The 19375-nt window shown below is 47.9% G+C and overlaps 1 protein-coding gene across 1 annotated transcript in view; it reads left to right on the plus strand.

Moving 5' to 3' along the window:
• Positions 1-309: 309 nt before the first annotated feature.
• Positions 310-19375, plus strand: part of SAMD11 (sterile alpha motif domain containing 11) — a 217826-nt gene continuing 198760 nt past the window's right edge. The window contains exon 1 of the mRNA XM_084651899.1: positions 310-354. Within this exon, the coding sequence (XP_084508025.1) occupies positions 331-354 (24 nt within the window). The 5' untranslated portion in view covers positions 310-330. The remainder of the gene's footprint in view (positions 355-19375) is intronic.

Below are 19375 nucleotides of genomic sequence, written 5' to 3' on the forward strand. Positions count from 1 at the left end.
TTTCCCCCTTACAGATCACTATGGAGGAAAGTCCCGTGGATGAGCTATATCTGCTGACATTATCTCTGTGCTCACTGTATATTTACCGTAATCTTTTGGTTCCAGTTCCAGTCTCACCCACAGACAGAGCATCCCCTTTTGACCTGGCTCTTAGATACAGTCTCTACATTTTTATTGTTCCCCGACTGTGTACTGATTAAATACGTGGGGAGGGGGGAGAGTTGATGAACGTGTGTGACAATTTAGTGCTCTTGCAAGGTGCTGAACTGAGCTCTTCTCTTTATCCCAGAACAGGTACAGCAATAAGCAGTGCCCTGAGATTGACTTGCCATGACCAACTCCAGGGTTAAGAGGGTAAGTCAGTCTCCTTTTCCTTTCCATCCATGGTCTCTCTGCTGAGAATTCTAGCTGGAGCATTTCATGTGAGGATGAATCATAGAATCATAGAATATCAGGGTTGGAAGGGACCCCAGAAGGTCATCTAGTCCAACCCCCAAATGGTTTCTGTGGTATGGAAATCGTGCCATCCTTTTACATGCCATTGGTAAATAACTTTTGTGCAGGACTTGAGCTGCCGATCTGCGGTTGAAATAGGTATTTTTATTGCCTTCAGGGTGTAGTACCTGCAGTGGGGATCCCATGTGCAGATGAAGGGGATTGGCTTACCTTTGTTTTGGTGCTGCTAGTAGACAACTGGTAAAACAATGTGCATGTTTTGTTCCCTCTCTTGAGAGTGAATTCTGTGCCCAGAGTGGGTCAGCCATCCCAGTGGATTGAGGGCTAAATTCAGATGCCTTTATTCATGCTAATTAGCACCGTACTCCACCAAGAGTCCTACTGAGGCCAATGGTGGAATCAGGTAGTAGTCAGTGTCATCAGAATCTAGCCCTATGGCTGAATGTTGAAGTTGTAGCTGGACAGAAAACAACCTTTCTATATAAAATACAGTTCCCCTTGCTCAGAAACACCCAGTCACTGGGTACTAACTAGCAAAAAAGCCATTAGTTTGATTTGAATGGTAGCAGTGTATGTATATTTTGTGAAAGGCCGCTCAACCCTTGAACTATATCTGTGCATGTAAAGTTGGTTCTGCATGTGCTGGATAGGGAGCTCCGGAGGTGGAGGATGCAGAGAACAGATAGAGAGCTGGCAGTAACAGTGCGGGGCTTCCCCCTACACACTGCTCAGGTTCTGACTGCTGGGACTGACTCGCCATTTGAGAGGCCAGTTCAATCTCCCTGGTTAAAACACAGGGCAAGGGAGACAGGAGAGCTGGGTTCTGTTCCTGGCTGTGCCACTGACTCAGTGTGGGGATTGAGGCAAGTTTCCTCTTAGCGACTGGCTAAGATAGTAGTACTTCCCTGCCCTACAGAAGGATTGTGAGGATTAATGTTGGTAAAGCACTTTGAGATCTTTGGATGAAAGTGTCTGCAAGGGCACTTTGCCTAGGGGAGATGGATGAAAGCAACAAGGGGACCACTGGGTTGGGTGACTGAACCCCCTGCCTTCCCCATGGGCCCCTTACCCTATCTCCTTTGGGGGAAGGGCTGACAGAAGTAATGCAAGCTGCCCTTTGCAGGATTTCATGGGCCTCTGAATGCTCTCCTATGGGAATTTCCATGGGAGGGTACCGTTGAGACACAATTCGTTATCAGCACTTCTTTATTAATACATATCAGGCATCGGCACTTCATTAGCGCTACACACTGGGACAGGCAATTGGCACTTGTTAGTTAGCCCAAGCAGGGATCCCATTATTCCCTGACGGGTGGAGTATGGCAGCAGTGACAGGGCAAGCAGACATACTCGGGGCCCAATCTTGAGACACCACTGCCCCTTACTGACTTCAGGCTCTGCTCCCCTCCGGAATCAGGCTAGTTGGCTATAACAATTTAACGCCAAACATTGGAATGAAAGAAGAGCATTTCCAGCTCACTTCTTTAGGGTTTTCTGTCCCCATGGCAGTTATTTGAAGGGCTCCTCTCTCAACGCACACGGGGATAGATGGACTCCTAAAATATACAGCCAATTATACTAGTAAAATATGTTAGATTTTATTCTGGTGCAAGTTACATGGTGGGGGCTGGGGAAGAAAAAGGAATGAACTCTGGAAGGAAACCCATAGCAACTGAAATATAAGTGTGAGGATTAGAAGTCCCCATAAATATACCTGACTTTGCCATCTCTGTTAATTAAATGCAAGTCATGAAATGGGCACAGAGTACGTCAATGACAAGGCGCAGCTTTCAGAGATGGAAAGGAGAAGCAAGTCGGGGGGACCTGGTTCCGTGACCCAGGGCTGAGATGCAGAGTGCAGCAGAGAGGGTTACAGCCAGGTGGGGAATTCAGTGTGAGCCCCTCCCAGCAGGGAACAGGGGACTCTGCAATTAGTTATTAATCCCTCCTGTTTCATTCTCTCTCTCCTCTTCCTGGGTTTAATTAACTGTCATGCCTTACTTCTCTGCTGCTTCCCCCCCTTGTTCCACTGAGGTTGTAAGAGAGCAAGTGTTGATGCAAAGGCCCTGCTGTAAGAGGAAATGGGACAGGGAAAATAGCCCTGAAGCAGCGCTCTGCTCCCAAGAACTGTGGCTTTCTCTGGGCCCTATGCCACGATTCACTCCCCCTCTGAGGATAGTGCCACAGGACTCAGCTCCCATGAGCTCTGGTGCCTATTCCCTTCAAGATGTCCAACCAGGACTTAGCTCCAGTTGGTGTGGGTGGTCGTTTTCCTCCCAGGTTTGTGGGGCCCAGAGGGCCCATGTCTTGGAGCCCATGATGAAGCACTGTGTTAATTGCATCCTCCTGTAAATAGCTGCCTCGTTTTCTCTCTCTCCTGCTTCCTCAAGCACTTTCCATTCCTGTCTCTGATTTTCCTTTGGTAGTCTCCCTGGCATGTACTTCATCAGTACTCCTGTGGGGCTTCTGTACATAGGATATAAAGCCCACAGTTCAGCACTATCCATCTAATATCATCTGGCTGGTTTTAATCACAGCATTTTCCATTTAATTGGGAAGGCAGGCACACTTTGCATATTAATACAGCATAGCCTGTACCTCCTAAACATTAAAAGCAAAGGGTGCCTGGGATGGGCTGTACAGTAACTTATCAGCCGCAGGACAACCCATGTGACACAGTCTCAGTTGGGCTGATTTCCCTCCTCCTGATTCCAGAAATGATAAACAGTGTTTGCGTGCCCCCTTACTCCCATAATCTGTGCAGTCACGTCTCTGTCCATGTCCATTGTTTCCTTTGGATCATAACAGGCAGGTCTTGTTGCCTGTTCCGGACAGACAGACAGCAAGATATCATTCTCCCTTTAAATCTAGTGGCTGTGTAGAGCCTTTTCCTTCTGTACAGTCTCTCAGTCCCATGAAAAATCCATTCTCTCTCTTTTCCTCAGAGTTTCATATTGTTGCCCCTCTGAGTACCTTCCATGTAAAATCAATAACCATAGCTAAGTCCCTAGTGGACTTCATGGCTCTTCTCCCCTGGGGTCAAAACTTAGGGTCAAAACTCTGCTTGTTGTAGAGGTTTTTTTGTTTGTTTGTTTGTTTGTGTGGGTGAGGGGAAGCCTTGGTAGGGGTAGACAGTGGTGTCAGTGTTGTGAATGCCGTTCATGTGGGGAAAAAGACTTTTTTAAAGAGGATGAATATACCCTGTACAAAGACCTTCCAATGGCTTGGCTGCCAGGAAATAACTTCCAGGCAGCAATCTAACCCTACCCACCCGTAGACGCCTCCTGCCTGTGCGTGGGCCTTGCTTTGCACATGACCTTCTGGTTGAGAGTTATTGTGCGACTGATTTATTATTGGCATTACAAAAGCAACCACAGTGTGTGTTAGGTGCTGTCCAGAGAGAGTGAGAAGGAACAGGCCCTGCCCCAAAGAGCGCATAGTGCTTTGAGATGGGCCCAGGTCACAGAGTTCAGATCCTGACCTGTGTCCCAGCTTCTCTGAAGTTCAGGGAGTTTGGCTCGAAGGGTCCCAGGTCAGCCCAGCTTGAAAGGAGCCTGAATGGCTGAATGTGGATTGGGATCAGAACATTTCCAATATCCAGTGGAGTTCAGTTCCAGAGCCTTGCCCATCCCTGCATATAAGTCTTTCTATGGTACTTATATTGCCCTCATTGCTGTAGTATCCGAGTGTAAAAAGAACAGGAGGACTTGTGGCACCTTAGAGACTGACCAATTTATTTGAGCATAAGCTTTCGTGAGATACAGCTCACTTCATCGGATGCATTCAGTATATCTGTAGTATCTGCTGTAGTATCTTTAATGTATTTATCCTCACAACACCCTGGTGAGGCAGGGCAGGGCTGTGCTATTATCTCCATGTTACCACCATTGGAGAACTGAGGCATAGGGAGGGGAAGATGGTGGCAGAGCAAGAAATTGAGCCTGGATCTCCCAGGTTCGAGGCCAAGGCCTTAACCACTGGACCATCCTTCCTCTTGAACTGGCTCCTTAAGGCTCCCATTAGACATGTTCCTAGAGAGAGAGGTGAGAGAAGAGGAAGTATCATTAGATTGGAAACTCTCTGGGGCAGGGATTTTATCTTCCCACATGTCTCTGAGGCCTTTAGCACATGTAAATAATAACAGCTAGGTAACCCTTTCACTCCTGGTTCCCCCTTTCACCTGCTGTGCTGTCTTGCCCGCGTCCCTGCTATTAAAATTGATGGAGTGACAGGATGCACCTGGGGCATGCAGCAGCAGAGCAGGTGCGCCTCACCCGGACAAACCGGGAAGGTTCAGCAGCTGTCAAACAGTGAATTCGATGTCTATAGCTTGGCTCCCAGCTACATGAAAGCACAGGGTTGCAGGGTATGGGAGGGGCCCAGAGGTGGTGCTGTCCGCCTGGAGGGTGGAGGCAAAGCATCACAGGTAGCTCTGTAGCAGTCAGTGAGATCAGCAGATCTAGGAGTGAGGTTGACAAGGTCCAGCGAGTGTCCAGTCCTTGGCACTTCGCTGTCATTCAGTGCCTCATCCGTGAGGGGGAAGGATTGTTTAAAGGTGGTAAATTGGTGAACAAGGCCTTGTGTTGCTCAGTCTTGGCTTGTCTGGGGGAAGACCATAGCAGTTCGCAGCAGGGCCCTCTTGGCTCCTGGCCCTGCTGTGCTGATAAAGTCACATGGAGACCCTGGGGTTCAGTAACCACTGGTGCCATTTATTTACAGGTTGTGCTCCCGCCACCTTTTCACCATACACAGTGTGGGTCCTAGTGTCTACACCCAAGACGCTGCATCACTCTGCTTCCACTCCCTCGCTCCTTCCCCTGGCTTCCTTCATCCCAGCCTCTTATATAGCCCCAGGTTAACTGGGCGGGCAGCCCTCTCCCATTCCCCAATTAGTGCAGGTTTCCTCTAGCCAGTTCTAATTTACTTCCCTTAAACGGAGCTGGCGTGACAGAGGGCTGAGTCAGCTGTTCTTGCCCAGCACCCTGTCACACAGACCCAGAGAAACCCTTTGGGGTAGACAGAGCAATGCTCACAAAGTTAGTTTCCTAGGACCACAGGATAACGCGGACAGAGACACAGAGAAGAGCAGATGAATTGGACTGGATTATAGCTCATATCTACTGACCAGGTGATGTGATGCCTTCATAGTCCTGGAATATCCTAGTGTCCCAGCCAGTCTTGTCCTTGTATGAATATAATCAACAGCTTGACCGAGCTCTCTTCACCCAAGAGACTACCAGCAGCATCCATAAAGGCTGCCTCCTGCATCAGTGTGACCTTGGTATCTAGCTCTGCCAGTGCTGGACCTTGGTGTGCCATGCCACCTCCCCATTGCAATGCTACCCAGGTTAACTCGCAGCAGCACCTGGGGCGCTGCACATCCTGGTCTCATGTGAACTGGTGCACTCTGGGAACTATAGCTTGTTTAGGCTCCACTGTGTACCAAAGGGTCAGTACATGCAGGTGGGTCCCCAGTTTAACTTGCAGGGGAAGGAGAGATCTGTGGTGGGTGCGGGAGGAAGTGTAGCTCTTTGAGGACATGAAACTGTGGAGGGGTTTGGGGGCGGGGTCAGAAGAGAAGAGGAAGTTCCTAAGTAGTAGGTGGTCGCTGGCTGATCCCCCCACCACACCCCATTGCACTCACTCCTACCTGCCAAAACTCTACCTCCAGTTCCAACCTACCCTCACCCACCCAAGCCACCAAAGCCCTCCCACATATCCTCTTTGACTAAAGGTCTCTCAGTTTGTTGGGACTACCTCATCTACTGCTCTGAGGCTGTTTGTGTTCACTTTGCCACAGTGCTACAGTAGGAGTGGGCCTGGGCAGAGGGGGTGTGGGAGGTGGAGAAAATAAACCCCTAGCATGGTAAAAGTGAAATCTGTTCTGAGAGAAGCGTACATGTCAGCCTCCAAGCTCAGCTTGCCAAGTTGAAGCACTTGCTGTCAGTTTCAGAGTCTGTAGATGAAGCTTTGAAACAATCTGCAAGCCAGTGGCCAGACAGAAAGATGGGGACTTAGAATACTGACCTGGATGATCAGAGGAAATGAATTAGCTGTCCTCTGGGAGTCGTTTGTGCATGTTACAATCCACCTCCACCCTACTGCAGTTTGTCATAGCTGTTGCTTTGCATGTGGGGGCCCAGGACCAAGAATAACAGAGGGTGCTACAGGTCAGGATTGAGGGTCATTTCAAGAGTCTGGGACTGAAATAGAAGAGGGTGCTCTGAGGTGCATTGGCAGACCCGTGTGTGGTGAGCATGTCTGTCACTAGCCGGCACAGTAACTCGCTCGCTTCTGTGAGCACTAAAAATGATATACAAGAATAGTTTTAAACAAAGAAAGGAGCAGACGAGAAAGAACCTCTTTGGGACACTCTAGCTGCACGAGCTGGATCTAACCTGGGGCTTGGAGTCCCCATTTAATGAAATGGGCTATTGATCTCGCTGATTGCTCGGCTCTGACAAAACCAGCTGCACTTCACAGAAGTCTGTGACCTGTCCTCTATATAAATAGCTGCACTTCCATCATTTCCAAAGCCTGGTTATCTCTAGGCTGGGTTGGTATCTATGCCCTGATTGCTGTGACCTGTTTGGTGGTATCACTTCCTGCACTCTCCACCTACCATTATTGGTTTTTGCTTGAAGGCCTAATTGTGTTAATCTATCTATTGGTTCGGTTCTATTCTGTTCTATTCAGCTGCTGGTTTGTACAGTTCGATAGTTTGCAGTTACTCGTATTCACTTTTTATGACCTCCTGGGATTTACAACGCGAATTCTATTTCTTTTTATGGGCAGAAGGAATTAAACAATGTTTTAATTATGAAAATATTTTATAATGATTTTGAAATCAAGGAAGGGAGAGAATTTAGTAGAGCCAGGTATAGCACGGGGCAAGTGCCTTCCTTGTTGATCACTAATGTCTTCAGTCGTGACCTGTAGTGGCCCCTAAAACCCATAAGTGTGGTCATCTTTTGAGCAGACATCACCAGTCATGCACAGTTTGGGGAAGCTGATAACGATCCATTAGGGACTAATCAGAGATTCACTTTCACCTGCGATTTGAACCCAACTCTCTGGGTAGGAGGCAAGTGTGTTAGCTGAATGCAACACCTACAGCTCCTGTTCTCGGGCTGGACCAACAGGAAGAAGTGACAGCCAACAGTACTGTATTCAACAGTTGGACCAACAGCGCAGTATCCAATACCAGTTTGACCAGCTCCAGATAGATAGATAGAGTAGTAGATAGATATAGATACCATAGAAGCTGAAAGCCCATGAAGTTTCAGGAGTTCTCTGAGTGGTGGTGGATGGTCTGACCATTGAGTTTAGATGCTGGGTATCCCAGGGGCAGGCAGGTGAGCCTGGTCCTCCTGTTCTGTTTGCCAAGAGGTATATTTGTATCTTACTGTGTGTGCAATAAAATAGTCCTCAGGGTTATTCTAGAGCAGTCGTTCTCAACCTATTTACCATTGCGGATCACACATGCCGCTGTCTATGTGTTATGTGAGTCGCATCCACACAATATATATACCATCTGTATGGCCCCAAGGATGTCACATGGGCCATGCTGATTGGGTTGCAAGCAGCCCGTGGGCCGTGGGTGGGGAACCACTGCTCTAGAGGATAGATAACAAGCTAATAGGAAGTAAAATGTTTAAAAACTCCTAAATAACTTTGATGATGTTCCTCCTTATAAATTCCAGAGGTAGCTGTTTCTCAGGGAATAAGTCTGCACTAATGGTGTGGCTGCATCCCAGGGTTTGCTGGGCTAGAAATCTGGAGCTTTCATCTGAAGCTTGTGGGCCTGATTCCCAATACCTGTGGGGGAGAGAGTTGGCCATATATTTGTCACCAGCAGCAGGCGGAATGTACACACACCATGTCTTCAACACTGAAAAGCATCTGTTTGATGCATCACAGTGGAAACAAGAGAATAATGTTCCTGGCACTCAACACCAAGCAGGAATACAGAATGGAGGATGAATCTAAACAGCAGCTGCTTTCTTTAGGGGCTCTGGTTTGCACTGCCTCTTTCAGAGAGCTCGTAGGTTTTTGGACTGTGTGACCTAATGAACGTTGACCCATGGTGGTGAGCTTTAGAGGGGCCTCAGATGAATATTATTCATAGGGATCCTGTGTACATTCACTGTGTTCAGATTGCATAAATATTGGGGAGAAAGTTCCATGTGGCAGATGGAGCAGGGAACAGGGTGTCAGGACTCCTGGGTTCTACTCCCATCTCTGCCACTGTCTAGCTGTACGGCCTTAGGCAATTCACTCTTCCTCATGTTATCAGTCTGTGAGACGGGGATAATCATACTTCTCGTCCTCCATCACAGGGGTGTTTTAAGGTTTTAATTAACTTACGCTTACACGGAAGTGAGAACGCTTCGCAGGAAAGTTGCTTTAGGAGTTATTATTATTTGTATTATCGTAGTGCCTAGAAGTGTAAAGTTTATTATTTTTAAGGTGGGGAGGGAAATGAAGGAGGAGAGGCTGAGGGATCTGGGCTTGTTTAGTCTGCAGAAGAGAAGAGTGAGGGGGGATTTGATAGCAGCCTTCAACTACCTGAAGGGGCGTTCCAAAGAGGCTGGAGCTCAGCTGTTCTCAGTGGTGGCAGATGACAGAACAAGGAGCAATGGTCTCAAGCTGCAGCGGGGGAGGTCTAGGTTGGATATTAGGAAACACTATTTCACTAGGAGGATGGTGAAGCACTGGAATGGGTTACCAAGGGAGGTGGTAGAATCTCCACCCTTAGAGGTTTTTAAGGCCCGGCTTGACAAAGCCTTGGCTGGGATGATTTAGTTGTTGTTGGCCCTGCTTTGAGCAGGGGGTTGGACTAGATGACCTCCTGAGGTCTCTTCCAACCCTCATTTTCTATGATTATAAGATACATTATTGAGGTTCTCCAGCTAAACAATTCGGCTCACGAGGGGCCATGGAATGTCTCACTCCTGGGCTCCTCTGACAGACCAGAAGCGGGTCCAAGTGTTCAGAGTCACTAACGGTCGGTGAGTCTGTTGTTTTTAGAACAGGCTGTGATGCTGTGAGGCTTTTCTCTAGCTGCTGCTGCTTGAAAGAAGCCAACATGCATATGCCACGAATGAGCTCTCGTGCTTTTGGAAGTTCAACGCTGGAAGAGGGCGTGTTAAAGGCAAAATAGCCAGGATCGTTGGCATTTGGTCTGTTATGGGCTCCGCTGGTGCTCTTTACCAACACCAGGAATCAAGTGTCTTCTCCTTTATTGAGAGTTTCTGGTTGGACCTTGAAGAACATGTTTCCTAGGCGTCCTTAATGCTTTGCCACATGACAATGTTGGAGTTGTATAAATACTGTGCAGATGTGCGGGGGAAAGGCTACATATGGGGAGCCCGTGAGGATCAGGTTGCTAGAGCACTTCTGTATGTGGCACCCCCTTTCCTAATCATGCATAAGCGCTCTGTTATTCACTGCAGCCCTATATCTATTTTTTAAAATTTTTATTATCCTGGCAGGAGAGTTGCTTCATTAGGGGAGCGGAGCTCCTGACTAGAACGGGGAACGGCAACAACAAAAGGATATAACTATATAAAGTTATGTCAAAAAACCTTCACAAGAAAAACGGCTGATGTTGGAAACAGCATGCATTAAAAATTCAGAACAGGTTGGGAGAGGGGTAGGAATGGAGAGACAGAGAAACAAATACATACAGAGGCATAAAGAATAAAACACTGATTGGTTTTATTTCTCTTAATAATAATTTAAAAATATGTTTTCCCTTGGATTTCAGTGTAGGTTATCAGGGATTTAAATATCCACTTGGTAAATGGATGGTCTATCCCACCCCACTACCCACTGGGTGGGGGACCTGACCCTACTACCAACTACTCAGTAATTGGGAAATTTGACCCTTCTTGCTACTGAACTGTAATTGGGTAGCTTAGGCCAGGAGTCATTTTGTACCTTGACCTCTCCTGCGACTCATGCACAATGAAGTCATTCCAGCTCATGCAGCTAAGCAGGTAAACTGTTGATCAAGCTACCCATAGGTTATTCGGTAACCACACTGCTCATGGAGAATCAGATGAGCCAACCATCTGCCAATCGGTGAAGTAGCACCTCGATTTTTACGAACACAAATTGTACCAATGGCCAGTTATACAAGCCATTATTCCCAGTGGGAGAGAAAAATAATGTAAGGAAAGTGATGTTGATGAAGAGCAAGTTGGCATCCTGTCTCACTGCAATGCCTTCAGTGCTTTGGAGAGTACTTTGCAGTGGTTTGAAGGACAGGAAGAAAGTGAGGTGGTGTACTGTACTGCAGCTTATATTTTGAATTTTTTGATTTTTACAGTCTCCTCAATCTCCAATTAGTTTATAAAATAGAGTCTGGTACTTGGCAGTCTGCAAGCAATCTGGGTACAGTTAGAGTCAGATCTCTAGCTGTTCGGAGTGGTGTGGGAGGGGTGGGATAGGACAACTGTATTGGAAGAGGTGCTCTGCACAGCACTCATGACTTCTGGCAGGATGAGTTTGCCATTTTAGCCAGATCTCTGCTCCGAGTTGGGGTTGCAGGGTCCTTCTGGATGGTCTCTTACATATATTTGTTTCCTCATTTAAATGTTTGTAATCAACAAATGCCTCCATACACCATATAACAGAGGCATAATGCTCTGGGTCCAGTCCCCAGAGGGTGGCTGTCCCAAAGCCTGACACTGCAGTTAGTGCTAATTGACCCCTTTGACCTTGTTAGAGAGGCTAAGGTCTGGGTGGTCCCTTCTCATGCTAGAGCAGGTCTGTCCAAGTTAGGGATGGTGCACGATGCCAGGGCAGTGCTGGGGAAAGGTTTTTCTGCTGCTACCTGAATAGCACCTGGTCAGTGGACAGAAAGAAACCTTCGGTCACCAGTGCCATCAACCTGATACATTTCACCTGCACTAAAGTCGCATTAAAAATGCAATAAAAACACGACAAACCCACAGATGCACAAGGGCATGCTGAGATGCCTCCTGTGTGGAGAGAGAGCCATGATCACAACCTGTCATGGTGCTGTATTTACCTGCTCACAGGGTGGGCAGACAGATGCCTCTGGGCTGTGGCACAGTGTCTTGGTAGCATGGGAGCCTGGCCTCGTCGCTCATCTCTTATGGCAGCTGTTCTCCTACGTTTTACAAGGCTTGTTTGTGCTTTTGTAATTATAGACTTGGATAGACTTTTTGCCAAACCAGTTCTCTCCCTTTCCCGCTCCGGTTCCAAGTGCAGTTTAAAAACAAAAGGAGAGGGTACAAATGATACAAGTTCCAAGTGATAAAGTGAGGGGGAAACCAAGCTCTCTCTTCCCAGGTAGTAGATCATCAGCATAGCCCTCTCCCACACTCAGACAGCTCCAGATTAAAAAGGGTCCCCAGAACCAAGGAGATAAAAAGCGGAATCTGCTCCTTTAACACTTTGAGCTTTATTGCATTAGAAGTAGTAGTAGCAGAGCTATGTTTAATAAATCCTTGGATCTGGAGAGTGCATCAAACTCTGCATGCTATTAAAACTAAGTGCCTAACGCTACTGCCCTTCTATTGATCTATTTATCCATCTGTCTGTCTCTGACTTTTTTGTATCACACCAACAGGGTACTAAGTCCTTTATACTGCAGGAAAATCAGATCTCTGCCCCTCAAAGGTCTAAAGTCTTTTTCTCCCCCCTTCCCTCCACATATCTAGCCATCCACCCATCCCTGTAGATACAAACAGATATCCCCATCTTTTATATATGTTTAGTGTATGTGTGGAGGGGTGTCGTGCTGGACACACAATTTGGTTTCTCCCTTTTTGTTTCCTTAATGTGACCACAGCACATGCCATGGGATTTTTCTCTCCTCTCTCTTGCCTCTGTTTGTCAACTTTCCCTTCTGAGCTACACAGGAATGGAAAATTATAGATGCCCAGGTAACAGCATTCGATGTTCCCCTTTTTTGCAAGTGCACTGAAATCCTAATGGAATGGGGTGACTGGAGAACTTGTGCAGCCCTTAGGGTAAATCTGTGGAGTCAGTTTTTACCCTGACAGTAAAGCCGTGTAGCCACTAGTGTGTTATAGGCTCAGTGGCCCCTCATAGCATGATCTCTAGACGGAATCAGTTTTTATTGCTCATCCTGCAATGGCCTCTTCAAGGGAAGCAGTGGCCAGGGTAGGGGTTGGGAGTTATTTAGAGGTGCTGCTGGAAAGGATTCGTTGTGTATTGTGGTCAGCTTAACACCTGTTCCATTAACTGTTTACATCAGTGCTACTCAAAGTGGTGGTCCGCGGACCAGTGCCGGTCCGCAAGCCATCGGCTGCCGGTCCGTGCACACACTGGGGAAAAAAGTGCTGGTCCCCACATCAGAGAGCTTGAGAAGCGCTGGTGTACATGCTATAATGCAACACAAACTAAAGGGGAAGGCTTTATGTACAGCCAGACACAGGAGCTGTGGGAGTCCGGTATTTTTAAACTCCCACTGCAGTATCAGTTCATGATGCCTGGGTAGTATAATAACTGTACGTATTTATTCACTGTCTTTCTACGCTGCAACCGGGGGCAGGGGTGTATGGCAGGGTGGAGCAGTGGAGTCAAAACATTGACTGCAAAAATTGGGGGGGGGCAGGAAATCTATTTTGAAGTATAGCAACAACCTGCTCCTCTTTGCATGTGTGTGTATGCACTCTCTCTCTACACACACACACACACACACACAATTCCTCTCTTAATATTAGTTCACTTTACCATTATTTTATTATGATTTATAACCCTGCCCCCAAAAGTTCTTCAACAAGGTATTGCATGACAGCAAGACAGGTGTCAGGACACAAGCCAAAGACACGGCTTTCTGCCCAAGCACCAGTTTGAACTTCTTCTTTTTCTTAAGCCCCTAGGGAGCCCCATTTACTGGCATCAGAAATGGGGGTGGAGGGTCTGGATTTGCTCACAGCAGCCCTGACTCACCCAAAACCCATGAGTAAGTCTTGGGGCCCAGTTCTTTTGCTGCAGGGTATCTGAGGAGCTGGCAGCGGAGTCAATGGGAGTTACTTATCTCCTGCTGTGGGAGAACAGGGCTGGTATATTTCTTCCCTCTCCTGTTTGTTCTTCTGTATCTAGCCTCTGATCTCGCCTCTTACAAGAGATTTATTTAGTGATTGCACTTAAAGCCGGGCTACTCCTCCTCCTGGAGGGGAAGCACCTTTTGTTCGGGTTCTGCTCTTAAAACAACTCAACATTCAGGCTGGAATATTTTTTTTATTGCAAATAATGTGTCATTTTTCATAGATCAAAACATCATGGGGAAGGGCAGCATCACATTTGGGGAACATGGGTTTCAATGCCCAGCATCAATCGAACGATGCGTTTTCAGTTGCTTGTAATGTTTCTGTCTGTACCTGAAGGGAGAAATGACGAATTTCCACTCACTTTTTGTCATGCTGGAGCTTTGGTTTGTTAACTGTGCTGCTTTGTCTGGGAAACTTGCAGGGGTGAAGGGTCAGCTCCTTCTACTCCTCAGTCCTTGAAGTTTTCTCTTCTCCCTAGTTTCTCAGTGCCTTAGTTCCCCAAACCAGGCAGCTGAAAGAAGGAACCTGCCCTGCAGGCTAGGGTGGGATTTTCAAAGGTGCTTTAGGAAAAATGTGTATTTTTAAAATGTGGGAGTGAACACATTAAAATGATGATTTAGGGGTTTTCCTCAACCTGCTAACACATGTTAAAACTACAACTGCCTTCTCTATCCTAAGATTTCAACATGCACAAAAATATATCTGTTTTCCTCGTGTGGACATAGCATGAGGTATTTTTCAAAATCCTAACTCCCATGAGCAGGGCACCTAACTCCCTTAGATTGCTTTGAAAACCCCAGTCTAGATCACTGCCAGCTGTGGAAAGAAGAGGAGAAAGACGATCTAAGAACATAGGAGAAAGTGAACCCTCGCCTCCCCTGAGAAAACGGCATTGTTTCTTTTGGGAGAGTCTGGCCCACTTTCCCCTAAGCTTGTCCCTTTTTACCCAGTCCACTTAGTGATCTGGTCTGCCAGCTCAGCCTGAGAAAGCCCACCAGCTGTCCCTGGTCACAGCTGTCACCCACCTGCCTCTGGCACTCCCTCATCCCTGCCTTACTGCTCTGTTGCAGCTATCTCTAGGGCTTTTCTCTGCCAGTGTGCAGTACTGGCAGAAAGTATGGATTTCCCAGAGCTGTGACGTTTTTCATGGCAAAAAAGGGTAATTTTTCCTAAAAATAACTTCTCCACCTCCCCCTTTACTGGACATGATTTAAGTGATCCTGGTGTAGGCAGTGAGGAATAAATTGGGTTGGGTGTTTTTCCCTGAGCAACATGGAGTCAGGGGAAGGCTATGAGCATTACATTGGGATTGAGGACCTGGCAAGGAATGGGGTGAAATGCTGCCTCATGTGGGGAAACTGTATCGTGGGGGCTTGCATTTTGCAGGGATGATGCATCATACCATGTTGCACTCATAACAGGCGGGATGACCAAAGAGGTACGTGATGTTGGCCAGCCCATTGCAGCAGGAAACTAAGGTGGCAGTTGTAGTCAGGCTTAATAAAAACCTTAAAATATAAACAGCTTGCCTGTGCAGTGGGGCAAAAGGTACCTCTCCTGGGCACTTGCTGTGGGAAAGGGGGCAGGCCAGGGCAGGGCATCCAGTGCCCCATGCTCCATTTGGTTATGTCGATCAGTCAGAACTTTATAAAGCTGCATGGGCCCAATCCTGCTCCCTTTTTAGCCAAGGCAAAGCTCCCATAGACTAATGTGAAGGATCAGGCCCTGCGTGGGCAAGTAGGTATGCAACTGAGCATGGCTTAGGGTGACCCTGTGGTGTGTGGGTTGAAGTGTATGAACGTGTGTTGGAGTCGGGGAGCAGCTGATATTCAGTCACAATAAACAGAGACGCCTCTTTCCCCCATCCCTCCGGAGGAGCAGGTCAACCATCTGGCTATTTTATTTATTAAATATCACCAGAGATGGTGCAGCTGCAGGAACGCGCTGCTCTGTCTCCCGACTGATGATTGTTGGAGAAATCAGTCATTTCTGGCAAGCAAAAACTGGATGGTGGGTTAATAGTGCAGGGAAAATACCGGCAGTGGCCAGTGCTCTGAGCATACCAGACATGACCTCTGGGAATCATAGATTCTGAAGGGGCTGCTGCTTCTCTGTAATGCGATTGCTTCTTTGTAATGGCCTCAACTCTTTCTTTTTTCTTTATCATTATTGACCATGGAGCATTGGCAGAGCTGGAGAATAAATAGTTCCCTGTTGGTTAACAACAGGCTTTCCACCAATTGGAACACAAGCTGCGCTCCATGTTATATTCTTTATAATCAGACTTTATCGCACAGCAGAAAAAGAAAAATCTCTCTCCCCCCCTGGAAAACAGGGAGGAGGGGCTATTTCCATAGTGAGAGTGGGGATAGGGGGTACACGGTTGGGTAACCACCAAAGGGACACATTTTCCTAAGTGGAGCTTTTTGGAAAATTCTGGCCCCTGTTGTAGGTGCTGAGTATTTGGAAATCTGGCCCTGAGCCCTTTACAAAATTTGTCTCCAAACCCCAACTGGTCTGTATCAGGCTCTCAATTTCTTTCTCCAACAAATTACACTTCCGGGGCTGCTGAGATCACTTTGCTGAACTGTTTGCAGTGGATTCCCGAACCTGATATGAGGCTCCTGTAACAGGAGTTACCTAGGCTTGGAAGCATTTGATTTTTATCCATAAATGTCAGTAAAGGTTGATTTCACCATATAGACACAAAGTGGTGAAAAAATATTTCCATTGACGATCATCTTAATTTACAGATAAAGTAAGAAAAATGCTGCTTCAGAACTTATTAGAGTTTGATTTGAGGATATTTATTTTAGATATTTTGACAATTTGTGTTTTACCAGTGATAAAGCTTTAACTTTTTGAATTTCAACACCTCCTGTCATTAAATAGTTATTGTCTGACCCCTGCATTGTCTCAGCCCCCCCCATAACGTCCTACAACTATGAACATTTAAATCCAAATTGAAAAAATGCTTACAAATAAACATTGATATTGTCTGTCAAAATTCTAAAAACAAAAGAAACCGCAACAAACCTTCCCATTCTGCCAAGCATAGAGTTACCCTAGGAGAATTTATCCCTCCTTGGTTTAGCAAGAGCATGACTGAGAAATGCAGTCAAGAAGTGTGGGGGAAATCACACTAGAAAGTGATCTGGGGGAATCCCTGGAAAGGGGGCATTCTGGGGGCTGTGGGAGAAGTAGCGAACTCCCCCGAGTCCCTGCTTGTGGGGTTCAAAAAAACCTTCCCAGGTCTAAGCTCCTTCCTTATTTCGCTTCTTGCCTTTTCCCTCCTCTTGTCTCCCTGTTTCTTCTATTCCGCCTTTTTTTTAATCTCTGTTTTCTTCTCTTCCTCACTCACGGTCTCCCCATTTCCTCTCCTTTTTCTGATTTCTGTTTTTCCTTCCCCCTTTTAAAAATTTCTCTCCTACCCTTTTCTCTGCCTTTACGTCCTTTCTCTGATTGCCCTTTTATCTCTTCCCTCTCCTCCCTAGCCCCCACCCTCCCCAGCCTTCCCTTCCCTTTCCCTATACCCCTATCCACCTGCCCTCTCCCTATTCTCCATCCCCTCCCCGCTCCCCCATGCCCCTCTCCAGCTCCCCGCTCCCCCCTCCCCTCCCGCTGCCCGCTGTCCTGGGCTCCTCCTCCATCATCACGATGGTTTTCGCGGGTCAGCTGCTGCCTGGCCAGCCGCCGGGGCGGGGGGCGGCAGCCCCTGCGGGGCGCCCGGCTGCAGGCTTGAGCCTGGCGGCCCTGCCTGGCTCCTGTGCGCCCCAGCGCCAGGGCAGCCTTGTTTGCGCATCCCTCCACCCCGCGGCTGGGGCCGGGGCCGGGGCCGGGGGGGCCGGGGCTGGCTCCAGGCTCCTGGGGGTGGGAGGTGATGATTTTCCAGCGGGTATTTGTCAGGTCAGAGTCTGCACCGCCCGCCGGGCTCCGCGCCTCTCTCCCCGGGTTATTTATTACCTCTCCCCCGGCGGCTGCGCTGCGGCTCCGGGGTCGCTGCCAGCAACCGGCGGGGACCCGGCGCAGGGGGTTTCCAGAGCCACGACGAGGCGCAGGGACAGCCCGGGAAGGTTCAGCCCCAAGCACAGGACAGAATCCCCCGAGCGCCCAGCCTGCTTCCCCCGCAGCGGCCCCGCTTGCCCGTCACCCCCCTCACCTCCCGGACCACTGCCCCAGCCCTAGGCCCACCCCCAAGCTGTAGCTGGGGCCAGGGGTCTGCAGGCAATTGCAGCCCCTGGTTGGGCTCAGATGGTGATCAGCCCTGGGGGACACAGAACAAAGTTAACCCCCTCTGTTCTGCAGAGACCAGGTGCAATAACATTCCTAGAAAGATCTATCTATCTATCCCCATCCACCCCCCATCTATCTATCTATCTATCTATCTATCTATCTATCTATCTATCTATCTATCTATCTATCTATCTATCTATCTATCTATCTATCATCCCAGACCTTTTTTCAGAGTAACAGCCGTGTTAGTCTGTATTTGCAAAAAGAAAAGGAGTACTTGTGGCACCTTAGAGACTAACCAATTTATTTGAGCATAAGCTTTCGTGGGCTACAGCTCACTTGAGTTAATTGGTTAGTCTCTAAGGTGCCACAAGTACTCCTTTTCTTTATCCCAGACCTTGATTATCTGTGCTGCGCCCTGTTACCCCAAACAGGTTCATATCCTTTTGGCGCCTGTTGCCATCAGAACCCCCTCCATTCTCCAGTGTCACTCAGTGTCCCCCTTGCATGCAGGTACGGGTGTCCTGTGTGACAGCTGTATCCTGGGATATGCATGCAGGGTGCTGTTTGTAAGCGGAGTTAGGCCAGACACACATGGCGACACTGTTAATTGTAGTTTTACTGAATGGTTAGGAGTAAAGTTGAATTTTTTATAAGAATAACGACTGCAGTGCCCAGGCTGACCTTATCTGCAGTTACTGGCTGAGTTATGCTCGTAGGTACCTTTATTCCAAGTGCTTTTCAGGCTTTAGTTGACATTTCAGCTTGTTCATTTCCTGGCATGCAGCTTTCTAGTGTCCCCCTGAGCCTTTGTGTCCCTTGTCAGAAGGGGATGTGAGTGGGGTCCTTTCAGTGGGCATCATCTCTGGGGTTGTGGTATGTCTGCTTTAGATGTTGAGAGCCTGACACTGGAAAGTGGAGGAAAGACCTGATTTATTGGTTAGCTTGTTAGAGGGAAATGCCCCTGTTTTACAGCAAGTTACTACAGCGTACAGGGAAAACACTGTGGTAGTCGCGTAGAGAAACTTGTGTGGGGGATTCATTTTTAGGACTCTTTCTTAGCTGTTGTCCTGGCCTGCCCCTAGAGATCTTGGTGAGTTGTTGAGTGCTGATCGTTCTGGGCAGGGTCAGTACTGAACCCAGTCCAGCAACATATCTGCTTGGGGCCTGATGCATAGCAGACATGCAACTCATAGGCACAGCCCATTCCGACTTTCTGGCTCTGGGATTGCAGGCAACTCCCAGCTCATTCTTCCCCTCTGACAGCTTGGGCCTCTGCTATTGCTAGAGGCCTTTGAGACTCAAAACCCAGCCCTGTTCCAGGGTGCGATGGGCACTTCTAAAAAATTGGGAGCTACGGAGTAAATGTCTCCCTCTCAGTCTGGAATTTTCCTTTCTCTCTCCTGCTTAGAGGAGACAAAGTAAATATCGTCTCCCTATTGTTTGGCTGTATTTCTTTCCTGTTGCTGCCTCCTTGTCTGCAGAGCCACTAATGTCCCCAGCGCTCCTGAACCCATTTATTTTCCATCCGCGGCCTGCCTGCAGCAGTGCTAATATGTCTCAAAAGACTTTGCTCCTTGTTAATTACAGTGGGAGAAGCCCTCAAAGCCCCCTGGGGTGTATTTGGGCTGGAA

This window comes from Lepidochelys olivacea, assembly GCF_965140295.1.
Source record: "Lepidochelys olivacea isolate rLepOli2 genome assembly, chromosome: 18".
NCBI classification, from domain to species: domain Eukaryota; kingdom Metazoa; phylum Chordata; order Testudines; family Cheloniidae; genus Lepidochelys; species Lepidochelys olivacea.